Raw genomic sequence first — 15,418 nt, 5'->3', positions numbered from 1 at the left:
ATATATATATATAAACCTTTTGTATTATTCCTAGGTGAAATATTTCCCTGGCAACCTTACCAAGGTGACGAGATATTTTAATTTTGTAATGGAACACAAGTAAATGAGATCCCCAGGGATTTCGAGTTTCGGGTATTATGGGCTGGGCATTACATTGAATGATCAATCAAGAGTACTCAGCCAAAATACTCAAGGTTATCACACGATAGAGGTACTCAGGATTGTGAAGAGGCCGTCAATTCCACCCTCCACACTCCAAAATATGGGCTTTAGTATACTTGTTCACTCACTTTAAAGCTTAATAACTCCTGTGCCTTTTGTTGAAAATTTTCGAAATTTTGCAGGATGGCTTGTGTATCGGAGGCATCGATGCTGTTAAATTTTGGTGGTTAAAGGTCGAGGGGGTGGGGAGATAGAGGGTGATTAACGTGTCGTATCTCGAGTGGAGTCGGACTTAATAAACATTCTACTCGTGTTTAACGTTTAAAATTTTTCGTAAAATTCTTAAAATTAAGCTTTTTGCTATTTTATAATTATTACTGAAATCCCACAATAAATGGCATCACACACAATTTTAAATCTCGCCGGGAAAGTTACGAAACTCGTTGCTGGATTGTACGAGGGAGGAATTAATTTTTAATGAACAGGAAGAGTTAAATTGGCAGTCCACATTTTGACATACAGATTTATATTTATATAATTTAAGTGTACAGGTGTATATTGATTCTCTAGAAAAACAAACAGTATCAACCGATATCTAATGCCATGTCTACTAATTCATATAACTCTGCTGCATTAAGTATACATGCTAGTATTTTTTATACTTAATTGGATATGGCTCGTAGTAGTAAAGGTTTAAAATTTCTGAATAATTCTGTAAATTTCTTAAGTAATTAACTGAAAAATGCGATAATTTAAGCGGTTTTTAATGTTATTTTCTTACTAATCTTCAACTTCTTCCACACCTGACGTGTTTCATCCTCTTCCATCTCTTCGATCCAGCTCTTGTTTATCTCCTAATTACGTGTCTTCTCTTATCTTCCTTTATCTTCTTGATTAATTAATAGTTTACTATGGGTATGTAGCTTATTTTCTTACACATGTTAAGAATTATCAGTGTTATATCTTGATTTTAAAGCAGCTTCTCGTCTACTAGTTTGTCATTTTAATAATCTTGATACTGCGAAGGATGTTTCGTTTAAATTTTTGATAATGTTGGATCCAATTTATCCTCAACGAATCACTAATTTTATTCACTCACAATAGGTTTTGATCTACCCGATCCTCTTCATCTGGTAGGTTTTAGATAACCTCTCTTACTTTTAGTCTGTATAATGTAACTAAAAGCTTGGTTATTAGTTTTACACGTTTTCCATCTTCTAAACACACGATATTCACGAGAATAAATACGTTGAAAAGGGGAGAAAATTTACTTTGCCCATTAAGACCTCTCTCTCTACCGATTAGTGATAAAATTTATCACTAAAAATCGGTAGAGAGAGGCTATTCTTAGGTACAAACCTATTATTTAATAAGAGAACTGTACTTTTGAAGTAGAAATGAATTATTTGCAGGTGTTTCTAAACATCATCTTTAACACTTTTCCATTTAATTTTCGAATATTTTCACTTCTCATCAATATGTCTATAATGCAATTTGTATTATTTGATCTGGATAGAAATTTACCATATGTTTTCTCGATTCAAAGCATTTTTGTATCATTAAATTAAATATAGACACTATTAAATTTGCCATAGATCCATGGTAAATTTAGCAATGCAATTTAAAGAGCAGAATTCTTTATCTAAAAAAAAGCTTTTTACTTATATAAAATTGAAGATTAATTTTTTATAAAATTATATATCATTATTTTTTAAGATAACATAAAAATTACGCGTAAAAATGAATTAAAAGACGGGGAAAAGGTGTAAGTAATTAGAAACTAGTAACCATTTCACCTTTATTTTAATGAAAAATTTAAATTTATTGATTTATTTCACTCACTAAAATAGCTCAGAAATTTAGTTAAATGGTGAGAGAAATTTGTTTTTCTACGTCAATTTTTCTTAGAACAACAGACATTTATTATCGATTCCATAGATTTTTGTTAAATCGCTGTATCAACTCTTATTTAAAGTAAATGTTGCTGATTGACTTCAGTAATTCACTTCCAAAAAATCCTCAGTTGCCTTTTCCAATTATTTATTGATTCCAGTTTAATTATTAACATATAAAAATCTATCAAAGACAGTTTATTACATATTTTTTCTATTATTTTTCTCAATTTTATTATCATTTATTCGTTAAAAACGTTCGGAAGATTGATTTAATTCAGGCTTTCCTGCACGGCTCACTGACCTTGCAGTGAAGACACTTTTACCGGCAGCAGGCGGCATTTTACATTTTATTTTATTTTAAATAGTAATAATTACCAAATAAAACACTTCATAATGTGATTTTTTATGTATTTTTTAACTCTTATAATTAATTTATTTATAAATTTATTAAATTTAACGCAGTATTTTTAATATTTTCGGTATAAAAAAGCGGGGGAATATGACAAAAATGACGTTCATTCCGTTAAAAAATGAATTAATATCGAGTTATTTTACTCGTTTTAAAGTTATTTTCGTTAATTATTAATGAAAAATTTACTGGTTTTTAAAATTTAATCCAGATAAATGACGTAACGGAGTAAAAATAAAATGAAAATTCAATATTATGAAAACAACCTTGACACATAAGTATATTTTCTCGAATACTATGGGAAATAGGTGAAGTTTGCAACTGTTATATCCAGTGTTCTAAATCTAAAAATCGTTTCTCAGTCTCGCTGTTTAGTTCTTATCGATGCAGACCTTATTCTGTCGTCGTATTAACTGTCTAACTCACACCGAATATCGAAGAAAAATGCTCAAAGGTAGGAGAAAATTAATCATTTATAAATCATTTAAACCTTAAATACTTTCAGTTTAATCAGTAAACGTTGTGTAAAAGTAGATTTTACGCGTTTTTTTCCCTCGATATAACGTCAAAGAACTACAATACAAACCGTGCAAATGTACAGAAAATGATATGCGAGTTCAAACAAAGGTGGAGCTTGATAAAAATACGATAAACATTGCATTTAATTTTTTTATTACATATATTACACTGTACGTTGGAGAATCTTAATTAGATAGAGGAGACTTTCTTGTGTTTATATTTAATATTAATTATTAAATATTAATTAAATTAAACAATAAAATCGTAGCGTGTTTACATCACGAGGCTTATCTACTACGTAAGAAAGCTACATTTACGGGAGCAATTTCCATTTATCTTTTATGTTTTTCCTTTCTTCTCCTCGATTGATCTTCTCTATTTATATAAATATTAATCTTATCTAAGCTGTCATTGAATTATCGATATCATTTTTCTCAAATATTCTTAATGGACTTGTTTCTAAGAATTTATTTACTTCAAGGAGTCAAGCATCATTGAACTCCAGAGAGAGAGGGGGGGGTTTCCTCTATTGGGAATCGTTGCCGTTCAACGACCCCTTTCAATCCTTTCACGAAATAGGAAATCTAAACTGCATTTTGTATCACGCTACTATGCGTGATGCGTGATTTTATACATCTGAAAAGCTTGTTTTTAATTTAAAAAAAATAATAATAATTTCACTTTTTATCCACCAATATGGCATTCTTTAAATGGAATTTTATCAATTTGGATGTATTTTTATATTAAAAATTGACGAAAATATTGAATTTTTTTTAGGCCGAGTACGGCAGCCTCCGAAGATTCGATAATGTCTGCAGACACAGACGAAATTAATGGAGATTACGATAATATTAATGTGGTTGTCAGGTAATTTAGACGTTTTTTTATTATTATCATTTTCATCCTGAATTTTTTTAATATTGTAGATTCGTATCTGGTTATGTGATTAACCTTCGTCTGATAGTTACGTGTTGGTACCATTACACGCCATTAGAAATATGAGGCGATTGTTTATCTAACTTAATAAAAATCAATACGATGATATTAAACGATATTCTAAACATAAATAATTAATAATTAAAGCTTTAAATTAATATCAAATGACTATTTAATCGAATTAAATTCAATTATCATCTCCAGTTTCTATCATTAAAGGATGCGGATGATCAACAATCGAATGTGATTATGATTAAACGTATTTATAAAATAATATTTTAATTAATAAATGAAAGTTTTAATTAACATTTAGTACGTTATTTTATCGAATTAAATTCATTTATCACTTACCTCGTTAAAGAAAATGAGCAGCATCTTCTAGCATTGAAGATGATGCTGCATCAATAGAAGATGCCGATTATCAAGGATACAATGATTATATTTCATCTAAATTATTTAAATTATATATAATATAACTTATATACGATATATAGGCTATATTTTATAATAATATATATATAAACAATTTACTGTACAGAATTCTTTCAAAAGTATTTTAAGTAATATATAGAAGTCAACGGAATGAACCAATTTACAAGCCTTTCACGTTGTCATAAAATGGAGAAGGAACACGAAAATAGTTTCCCAGATTAATCTCATATCTATAAAGATATGTGCCATAAAACATTTAAGTAAACTCATACCCTACATATATAGAGCGTGACGGATGGACAAACATATAAAAGAGTAAAATTATGAGTTTAAACTTATAATAAATACATAACCTAGAGTTGTAAGCGGTTCATTCATTGATTTAGAGGGGAGTAAATTTTTTTATAATTTAATTCCTAGAACTATAAACATAATATATCTCCTTTATAAAGCGGTTTTATATATTAAATATTCATTGCACGGTCATATATAAGTGGATAAATTATTCATAAATATGTCAACAACCTTTAAAATTATATTTTCTTTAATTATCTTTCAAGGGTTCGACCTCTTACCATGCAAGAAGCTGGAAAGAAAGACATTCAAGTGGTGCATTTTCCGGCAGATGGGCAAATCATGGTAATTTTCTTTAATTGTCTCCTGAAAATTGACTTAAAAATTAGTAAATTGCATGCAATTTCTTGCAGGTAGACGATCAAATATCAGGTCAGACACGTGTTTTCACTTACAACGTGGTATTCGAACCCGAAGCATCTCAAAATGACGTCTTTGAATATTGCGGAATCAAAAAAATGATAGACATGGCGTTAGACGGGTGAATTTCTTTCAAATTTAACTGAAGAAATTATTGAATTATCCATAATTTATCGAATTTTCTTCCTATTTTTAGATTCGCTTGTACAGTATTGGCGTACGGACAGACGGGGGCTGGGAAGACGTACACGCTTACGGGCGTACAGGTATAATTTTGTGTGATTTCTATGCGAAATTTCGCGGTTTTTATGCTATAAATTATTGATTTCTTCATGCTAAAGTGTGACGGAAGAACGGGGGAGAAAGTACAAGGCGTTGTACAAATGGCATTCGATTATTTATTCGAACAAGTCGAATTAAGAAGGGAACTCAATTATATTGTACAAGCTTCCTATTTAGAAGTGTACAAAGAGCAGGTAAAAGTATACTTTCCTCCTTCTGTCTGACATTTTAATTAATAGGAAATTAATTTACTTAAAAAATAAAATTTACGAAGAAAATTTAACAAAATAAACGTTTAAAATCTCCATTTTCCTCTTAATCTGAATCAATTCCGGGAAAAAATTTAAATTTAAATTTAAAAAATCTGTGAATTTTGCCGATTGGTTGATTGGTTTTAACTAATTGCCGATTGGTTGTAAGCTCCTTAAGTTTAGATTTAAAAGTTAGCATTCTTCACTGATTGGTTATAACTCGTTCATACGTGAAATATTACAACCAATCACAGCGATCGATAATCTAAACCGTTCAGTAATTGGCCAAGACAAGAGGATATGTTAATTATGTACTTTTTTAATTATAATTTAAAAAATAAATCTTTTTTAAATTAAAATAATAAATTATTAATTTATTTTAATGAAAGAACTGTACGAGTTTTAATCCCTTCTAACATTACCAAACATGAATTATTAATTAATTTCGCAGAAATGATCGATTAAATTTATTTTTTTTAAATTATTTATTAGGTATTCGACCTCTTAAATCCTTCAGCTAAAGGATTAACAGTCAGATGGTCTAAGGAAAGGGGTTTTTATGCAGAGAATCTCTTCGTCGTCGAATGCGAGGATGCTGGAGATCTGGAAGGAGTTCTGGAAGAAGGTTAAAGATTCGTCTTCATCCTTGATTTTTACATTTAAAATTTTATCCCTCAAGCTTAAAATTGTATAAAAATCTTAAATGAAAATGCAGGGAGGAAGAACAGGCAAGTCAGGAGTCATAATATGAACGAGCATTCGAGCAGGAGTCACACGATATTGGTTCTGATGATGACGTCGGAGATGAGGGACCCGGAAGATAGCACAAATTTCATACGTAGACACGGGAAATTATCATTAGTCGACCTGGCTGGGTCTGAAAAAACGAAGAAAACCAACAGCAAGGGAGAAACACTGAAGGAAGCCAACAACATTAACAAGTCTCTACTGGTTTTGGGTGAGTTATAATTATTTTATACACTGGAAAAATAATTATTAAACACGCCAGGACACATCAAAATTCCATTATGGAGATTATACACCTTTTAAAATCGAAATTAAAACGTGATTTAAAATGTAATTCCTACTCCTCAATTCCTAGAAAAGAAAATCAATTTTATTTTATACACTTTTTTAAATTTCTAAATCGTCTACGAAAGAATATACGATATCAATTAATACATCATCTTAGTTACATATTTGAATAGACGTAAAGACATTTTTCTTGTAGATTTTTTTCGAATTTTACAAGGGGGGTGACACGCGATTCTCCTATACTTACATAAGGGTATAGGGAAATTAACTGTGAATTTTGATTTTATTCTTTGAATAATCATTTAAGAGACCACCCTCTTCCGTTTTAAAATGGGTGTGCCCCTAAATTACCATAAGCAACCTTGGCTATTCTTACGATTCCTTATCATAAATTACACTCCATCAAATAACCTACTGACACCGAAGAGGAAGCAGTAAGAAAAAGGAACCATGAATCATAATTGCAAAGTTAAAAAATGTATTTTTAAACACACGTTAGATGTTTAATTAATTTACATATTTTTAAATTAATTTTATCCTCTCTACGTTCCAGGTAATTGCATCTCTGCTCTTGCTGATCCCAGGAAGAGGAATGGCCACATACCTTACAGAGACAGTACTTTAACTAAACTTCTAGCCGATAGTTTTGGTGGGAGTGGAATGGCACTAATGGTATGTAAAAAATATAATTAATATGTATAATTATACTATAATTTTATCTAGTTTACGTGGAACTCCAGAGAGAGAGAGGGGGGGGTTTTCTCTATTGGGAATCGTTGCCGTTCAACGACCCCTTTCAATCCTTTCACGAAATAGGAAATCTAAACTGCATTTTGTATCACGCTACTATGCGTGANCTATTAAATTAACATTATTCTTACTAACAGAAAATATCTTTAACACTCCATATTATTAATGAAGAGTCATTCTATCTATATTATTTTTTCAAAAGAATCGTGGTGAAAGGGACTCGCTAAAGGAGAAAAAGACCCACTAATGGGCAAAGGGGTCCGTTCTACTTCCAAACACCATACGAGCTATCGAAGACCGTGAATATATATAAGAAAAGAGGAAGAAGCCAAGTATTACGAGTCTCTTCTTTCTTATACACTTAAATAATATACACGAAAGGCCCTCATCCCTTTCGTAGCTCATATATACTTTCTAGAGGAAAAAAATCTATAAAATATCTTAATTTTCTCACTTAAAAAATCTTATATATCTCCCTAGAACGTAGAAATGTATACGTATATATAATATCACACGATAAATATATAGAAACGACATTTATCATCATCATTTCACAGAGATCTGACGACTTCACTATCATAAATTTACGATGATAATTAAATTTTGAATTTAATTAAGCGCTTGATAATGTTTTTAATTAATTAAACTCTTAAATTTAACTAAAAAAGTAATTAAATTTTAGTTTTATTTTTGTAACGCTTAAATGTATTTATTTATTGTAGAAAAGTACTTAATTAAGCATTTTATAACAATTTCACACGTAGGAATTGTTATAGGAATATCTGTTCTAACTTGTACAGAAATACCTGCTTTTATGATGGATAAATACCTTATAGCACGAAACAAAAACATTCTGTAGAATGCTCTTATTTCTATAGGAGTAGCTGCTGCTAACGTTATACTGTAGGAGTATCAGCTCTTGCTTCTACAGGAATAACTGCTATTACACTGTTTATTATACCTCCTGCTATCGACTTTTGTTTGCTCTAACTTCTACAGGAATACATGCTTTTTTGGTATATAAATATTATATAGCATCCTTTAGGATGCTCTGGGCAACCAAGAGCATCCTTTAGAATTCTTATAGAAGCAATTTCTTGCTTCTATAATAAGAATAACTGCTGCTACTGTTACAGGAACACCAGCTCTTGCTTCTATGGGAATTACTGCTTTTACAATGACAACGATACTCCTATTATCAGCTTTTTCTTCTTTATACCACGTAAAATGATATTCTTCTGATTAAAACAATATTCTTATTCGAGTCGTCATTCTACAGAAATAATTGATCATATCAACGCTTGATTTCATTATTATAGCAATATCTACTCTTATTCTTAAATGAATAATAAATATTAATTAATATCTGTTCTTGCTTCTACAGGAATTGCTTATGTTTCTACAGAAGAACTGTTTATGAACCATATATTTCTGTGGCAGCTAAACTGATATCTGTTCTCAGTCCTTACTTTAGAAGTAAGAACAGTAGGATATTGTTCTTACTTCTATAGAAATATAGTTTGACATAAGAATATACAGGGGGTGCTTCGTAATTCAGTACACTAAATTGTTGTTGTATTCGGATAAAATAACACTACAGCAATCAGAGCTTATGTTAATAGGAATATACAGGTTGTCTTGAAAGCCTAGAACTATGAGAGTTATCTTATGGGACACCTTGTATGTATCGTACAGTACATAAGCTCTGTAGTGTTATTAAATTTAGCGAAATGGTTCGAATATATCTCAATTATAATATTTATACACGAAAAAATAGTTTTAATAATGTATTTTTTATAAAGTTTTCTCGCTGGACTTCATCATTTTTGATAGTTTTCTAAGTACACTTTTCATAATTACTCTCTGTAGATTTTCTTCTAAATCTGTATATTTTAATACAAGGTCACTAGAATATTGAATGATCCACTCGCTTAGGAATTTCCAATAAAAACTCAATTATTCCAAAGAATTTTATGAGGTTTTAAGCTTATTTCGACTTAAAACAAAGAAATTTAACCTTAATTAACTCAATTATACGTTAATTTTAAACATAAGTGTACGAAAATCATATGTAAATGAAGCGAAATGTGCTGCTCACACGAGTATGTAACCTACATTTTTGTCTGTATTTTTTAAGTACATTGATTTTTGCATTTATAAGTCGGTAGACAAACTGACAGCCAAAATTACGTTGGTTTAAAGACAACGACTTATTTTAGGATCATCGATTTTTAAATTTTTGGATTAAGACTCTATCGATTAAAGATTTTCGAGAAATAAGTAGGATACCAGGGAAAAAAATGGCGGACGAAGATTCTAATGATTTTTTTTCACTGTCGTATGACATTTTAATTGCTACAGAAATACGTGCTCTTGTATATGGTTATTGCTCGAAGTATAGAATATCTCTCTTGTATTTCTAGAGTAATATCCAGTATGATTGCTTGAAGGCAACGTGCTCTTATATAGGAGTGCTTCTGGAGTAATATTTGCTTCCGTAATTACTTCTCGACTCGTGCAATCAATGCTGCAGCAACAACAGAAGATTTTAATACAGAAACAAGAGTTTTCCAGAACAATACGAGTGTATTATTTGCTTTTGGATAAGCTATAATAATAACTGCTTATGTAACAGAAGCAGAACTTCACAGAGAAACAAGAACACCAATTATAGCAGTTAAAGCTTGTGTTCTAATAGAAATTAAAGCAAACATTTAAAAACATTCCTCTACATCTTCATACTGACAATTGTCATAACAGTTTTAAATTTGAAATCTGAAAATTATATAAAATTTTTTATTTTTCCCATTACTTTTTATATAAGAATCATACAAAATGTCCTCGATAGTAAATAAAATAAATACCTTACCCAATAATGTAATTGTCTAGCGATGTATAAGAGCTACTCAGTCAATATTCTCCAAGCATTGAATCAATATATTAATAACATCTTATCTACTATCGGGTAGACTTTTAACTAGAAATTTTGTTAAATTCAAATAAAAATCTCTAAAAATAAAACCCAATATTAATTTTAAACTAAGTACTTTCCATCTGTTATAAATAACAGAGGGAAAGTATGGCAATGGGTCGAAAAACAACCCCCAAAATGTTTACAGTTTTAGACTCGAGGACTTTGAAACGTCCAGAAATGCAAAAATTGGGGTTTTTTTTCTGTATGTATAGACCCGTTTGTATGGGTTTGTATGTATTTTTGTGTATGGGGGACACGACTTTGTTCAGTCAATTTAAAGCTTAATTACTCCTGTGTCTTTCGTCGAAAATTTCTGAAATTTTGCAGGGAGGTTTGTGTATTAGGGGCATTGATGCTATTAAAGTTTGGGGGTTAAAGGTCGAGGAAGTGGGGAGATACAGAGGAGTCACGTGTGGGGTCGGACTTAATGAAGATTTTGCTCGTTATCAGCAATTACAATATTTTATAAAACTCATCCCTACCTGAAAATTAAACTTTTGTCATTTTATAATAACTAATAAAATCTCACAACAGATGGCACCACACACAATTTTAACATTTTTTCCGGGAAAGCTACTCAACTTGATACTGGAGACGTTTTTAATAACAGAATTAATTAAGCGTTATAAGCGTGAAGATATCAATAACTTGCTTACGGAGTTTCGTAGAACAATTAAGCATGTTATTTAATAAGGATAGTAATAAATGTTCTGTTTATATTTATGATTACGTAACGATTCTGAATTATCAGGAAAATATCGATTTATCGAAATGATTTTACAATATATTTACCGTTCAGATAGCGTGTATATCTCCTAGCAGAGCCAACACTTCAGAGACACTCAACACGTTAAGGTACGCTTCGAGAGCCAAAAGAATCAAGACGAAACCCATTATCAGAATGGTAATTAATGTTAATTAAGTGTAAACTAATGATTTATGTAATGCGTAAATTAATATGACTCATTTCTTTATCAAGGATCCGAGAGAACAGCTGATTTTGAGCCTGAAAAGGGAGGTAAAGTTACTTAGAATGGAAAATGATTTCTTGAGGCAACAGGTATGGAAGGTGCATAATTTTATAATATTCCTCTCTAGGTAGGTCCTAACGATGTGATATATCATAAATATTGTTTGTTAATATTAAATATATAGTTAAATATTGGTGGAGACGTCACTTTTGGAAGACCCGGTTCGATATCTATAGAGGGTAAGTACATATACGTAGGGTTTGTATTTAAAATTGGGTTTTGAGAGGAATATAAGATGTTCCACTTTGAGTAATACACTTTCTTTTAATGTTTTTATTTGTGGTTTTAGGCCCTTTTCTGCTGTTTTAGCACTAAAAGGCCAGACAGTATTACACTCAGTGGTAGTTAGTAAGCGTATGATAACTATCAAAGGTTGTATCTGTAGGAGCATCCAGATGTCTGAAGAATATTCAGTTTGATTATTTAGGATATTTGTTTGTATACATCACGCAGCACGTGGGTGATCTTCCGAGAGGGATGCCTCTCCGGAGAACTTTCTATAGGAAACTAGCCTCTATTTAGGTGTTACAAATGTGAAAAACTACCCGGAAAACTCCACGTGGCCAGCCCGTAGGAGAGGCGCATCTACGACGTGTGTTCTCCATTCTTAAAGGATCCTTCGTACTCAGTTTGCTTATAGCATAACTTGTCAATGAGATACTAGTTTACAATGGCGCATTATAGCTTCATGGGGCTCAGACAAATTTGAATTATGGGGCTCAAATACAGTGTTGACTCCACACATTTTTATTCGATGGAATATTTTGGAGGGGGAATCTCGCTGTATCCTCTGGATGTTTGTATTGTATACTGTATCACTATACTGTACATATTTTGTCTTGTAATTGTTTAACAAATACGATGTAGACGCCCAGTGACCCGACACTTTCCTTCAATCTTTCCCTATTTTCTTTCCCTCCCTACTTACTATCACTTCCTCTTCTAATTTCTTAGAGGTGAAGTCTGTGCACATACAGACAACCTCTCTACTCTTTTAATGTAATGTATCCTTCCTCTGGATGGTTAAGTTCTGCGCTGTGCAAGCGCCAAACCAACAATCAAGGTCCCCAAATGTGTTGCCAAATTTAAATTTCGATATTCTCACTATGTAATTGTGAAGTAAAATGCGAAATTATAATTAAATTTCATAGAACTTTAGTCGTTTTTTTACGCCAATGTTTTGTTATTATGCATACACAACACTCATATTTTCTTAACTAATATATTATATAAAGCTAACCAAACATTTATCATGTCCACCCTCACACTAATGGTATGCTGTAGAAAATCTAATCAAATTGGTAAACTTATGTAGTTACTATGGAAACAATTCTTCTATTCAACGAAAAGGTTTTTATCCTAATGAATCGTGTGGGTTCTAAACAAAATATTCCATTACTTCTATTAAGCTAACTTACCCTCTTTGCATGGTACTTATGATGCTGGATGTGTTCCCATTTTTTGAACTTTAACAGGCGTTGGCTGGTAGAGATTCATTTTCTATTGAGGTCAGGGACAATAAATGGGAACAATTTAAGAAAATGTATGACATTTAAATAAAGAAATTCTTTAATTTCCATCCGTTTTTTCAGACATGAAGACGGACGAAGTTAAATCCATGTTGTACCATTACATGCAAGAGAACGAAAATTTGAGGTTAGATATTTGTCTTTGAGATGGTATTTTAGGGTGAAAATGCATTTAAATTATTAAAATCGATGTGTTTTTTAGGGAAGAAAATGCTAGTCTTCACGAGATGAGAGACTTGTTAACGAGGGATCACGAATTGGTTTGCAGAGAAAATGAGAAATTATCGCAAAGATTAGCTAATATGGGAAGGTATTTTAAAAATTTAATTATAAATTTTATTCGAAATTCATTAAAATACTGTATAATTAATACTTTTTTTCAATTTTCGAACAGAAAATTCAGTCCGTCTTCGGCGAGTCCCGATTATCAAGACGAGGGTAACTCCCATTCTTTGAACAATTCCTACAGTTCTCAGCAGGATTTAGTGACTAATGCGTGGTCCAGTGCGGGATCGAGAAGATCACTTAATGACTTAGACGGAGACGTGAGTTTTCCTTTGATTTATGATACTGTCGACTAGACACTAGATAAAACTATTTCCTTGGATTTTTCTCCCTGAAAAACACTCTTGTCCAGTGTTCTCTTTACACTTATTCTTTTATAGTGTTCTCTGTATGCTTACTCTCTGTCCAGTGTTTTCTGTATACTTATTCTTTCTCTAGAATATTTAAATACCCAAGAGAAATACTACAACAGTGATTCGCATCTAAATACAGAGTAATTTCCTCTGGATATTTTCATACACAGAAACATTATTATCTCGTATTCTTTCATATCTAAATACAGTCGACCCCCTATAATACTGTTGATTATTCCGTTTTATATGAATTCCATGTTGTACGAGTCACTTAGGTCTTACAAATACTTGAGCCGTTCACAGCCCGGTACACGTATTTGTAAGATCTAAGTGACTCGTACAACATGGAATTCATATAAAACGGAATAATCAACAGTGTTATAGGGGGGGTCGACTGTATAAAGTAACACTGTAATTTTTAACAATGAAAAATCCATTCTAGATGGAAAGGGAAAGTGCGGAATACATGGATTTTACAAAAAGAACACCTTCGAGAGTGAAAGTAACGAACCGAAGTTGGACGAAGCAATTCACCCCCGAAAAACGAAAAGTTGGGAGAAGGTAATGAAATTTTCACCATTAAAATCAAGAATTTAAAGCATAATTATTAATTCTAGGCAAACAGTTTGACAGATATAACAGAAACGGCGGAGAACAGCGATCGCAGCGCCAAAGCTTCCCCTAGGCCGCAAAGATGGAATTCGTGGGGTAATGGAATATCTCAAGGTTCCGATAGATCGAAAATAAACAAATCTATAAATAATGGATCGGCAGAAGTCGAAGATGACGTCACGATAGTGGGAAACAGCGTCATGACTCCTACACCACCCCCTAAATTACCTCCACTCATATCGAAATTAATGCCAGTAGGAGTAAATAATAGGAAATCAGCTAAAATGTCTATTAAAACTAAACGTAAGAGTGTTAATTAAGATTTCAAACACGATTCAACTTAAATCTTTACCTAAAACGATATAAAGATGCCGTTATTTTAAATTATAAACATTTTCTTTCAAATTTTCCAAATATCCAATTACGTAAAAGTATTTTGAATGAAAATTTCAAATTAGCCAATAATACGCGAGAATAGTATAAATTTTAAAATTAACCAATAGTACGAGAGAATAATTCAAATTTTTAAATTTTATATTTTTTTACATGTCCCTCTAGTGGCGTTTTCTATAACAGTTTGTTTAATTTTACAGAAGAGATAGACGAAAATAGTGCCAAGTTAGCAAAAGACTTACAAAAAGTACAGAAAGCAATGTGGGGCGAAACGTAAAATAAAGAAAATTATCAAAATAAATAAATAAATAAAAGTAAAGGAGAATAAAATCAATACTTCGGACTGTTTATCATTTTAAAAAGCAGGCAATACACTGCCCGAGGGCAATAATTGGATAATCTACGACGTATTTCAAGATCGGATTTTTCTACTGCTAAATGTATTTCATACAAGAATTCGTATAAATATGTAATTATTCATATTAAAAATTATACATATATGCAAATTTTTAATAATTAAAATAACAGCATCATCCAATCAGTTCCGTCCATTAGATCACGTGACCGAAATTTAAAATATATTTTTTTTATTTTGCAAGAGTTTTATTAAAAACTAATTTATTTAAATTATAAATTAAAGCAAAATATAAACTAACTTAAATTTTATTTTAAACTAATTTTGTAAATAGAGCATTTATTTTTAATTTCACGTGGTTAAATTTAAATTTGATTAGAGATGCCTAAATTCGTTAAGAGAAAAAATATAATACATAAATTATTTAATTAAACGATGTAATTTGTATTATAAATTGTAAAATGTGTATATTTAATATGTATTATATTTATTGTATAAATA

At 31.0% G+C, this 15,418-nt stretch overlaps 1 protein-coding gene across 9 annotated transcripts in view; it reads left to right on the top strand.

The window, feature by feature from the left end:
• The window catches only part of LOC111618397 (kinesin-like protein KIF12), a 53,218-nt gene extending 38,064 nt beyond the window's left edge, over window positions 1-15,154 (top strand). For 7 of the 9 annotated variants that reach the window (XM_023359911.1, XM_023359910.1, XM_023359915.1 and 4 more), the window contains 17 exons: window positions 3,763-3,852; window positions 4,914-4,992; window positions 5,061-5,188; window positions 5,264-5,333; window positions 5,409-5,543; window positions 6,093-6,225; window positions 6,316-6,558; window positions 7,189-7,307; window positions 11,159-11,263; window positions 11,339-11,428; window positions 11,515-11,569; window positions 12,983-13,046; window positions 13,122-13,229; window positions 13,314-13,464; window positions 14,000-14,118; window positions 14,183-14,472; window positions 14,763-15,154. In XM_023359911.1, the coding sequence (XP_023215679.1) occupies window positions 3,763-3,852; window positions 4,914-4,992; window positions 5,061-5,188; window positions 5,264-5,333; window positions 5,409-5,543; window positions 6,093-6,225; window positions 6,316-6,558; window positions 7,189-7,307; window positions 11,159-11,263; window positions 11,339-11,428; window positions 11,515-11,569; window positions 12,983-13,046; window positions 13,122-13,229; window positions 13,314-13,464; window positions 14,000-14,118; window positions 14,183-14,472; window positions 14,763-14,839 (2,056 nt within the window). In that variant the 3' untranslated portion in view covers window positions 14,840-15,154. Of the gene's footprint in view, window positions 1-2,707; window positions 2,921-3,762; window positions 3,853-4,913; window positions 4,993-5,060; window positions 5,189-5,263; window positions 5,334-5,408; window positions 5,544-6,092; window positions 6,226-6,315; window positions 6,559-7,188; window positions 7,308-11,158; window positions 11,264-11,338; window positions 11,429-11,514; window positions 11,570-12,982; window positions 13,047-13,121; window positions 13,230-13,313; window positions 13,465-13,999; window positions 14,119-14,182; window positions 14,473-14,762 lie in introns of those variants that run through there. The other 2 variants (XM_023359918.1, XM_023359913.1) reach the window with 2 other exon arrangements.
• Window positions 15,155-15,418: the final 264 nt, after the last annotated feature.

This window comes from Centruroides sculpturatus, unplaced genomic scaffold (genome assembly GCF_000671375.1).
Source record: "Centruroides sculpturatus isolate CEXI.00-Female unplaced genomic scaffold, Cexi_2.0 scaffold10, whole genome shotgun sequence".
Classification (NCBI taxonomy): domain Eukaryota; kingdom Metazoa; phylum Arthropoda; class Arachnida; order Scorpiones; family Buthidae; genus Centruroides; species Centruroides sculpturatus.
This window is presented reverse-complemented; position numbering and strand designations above follow the sequence as displayed.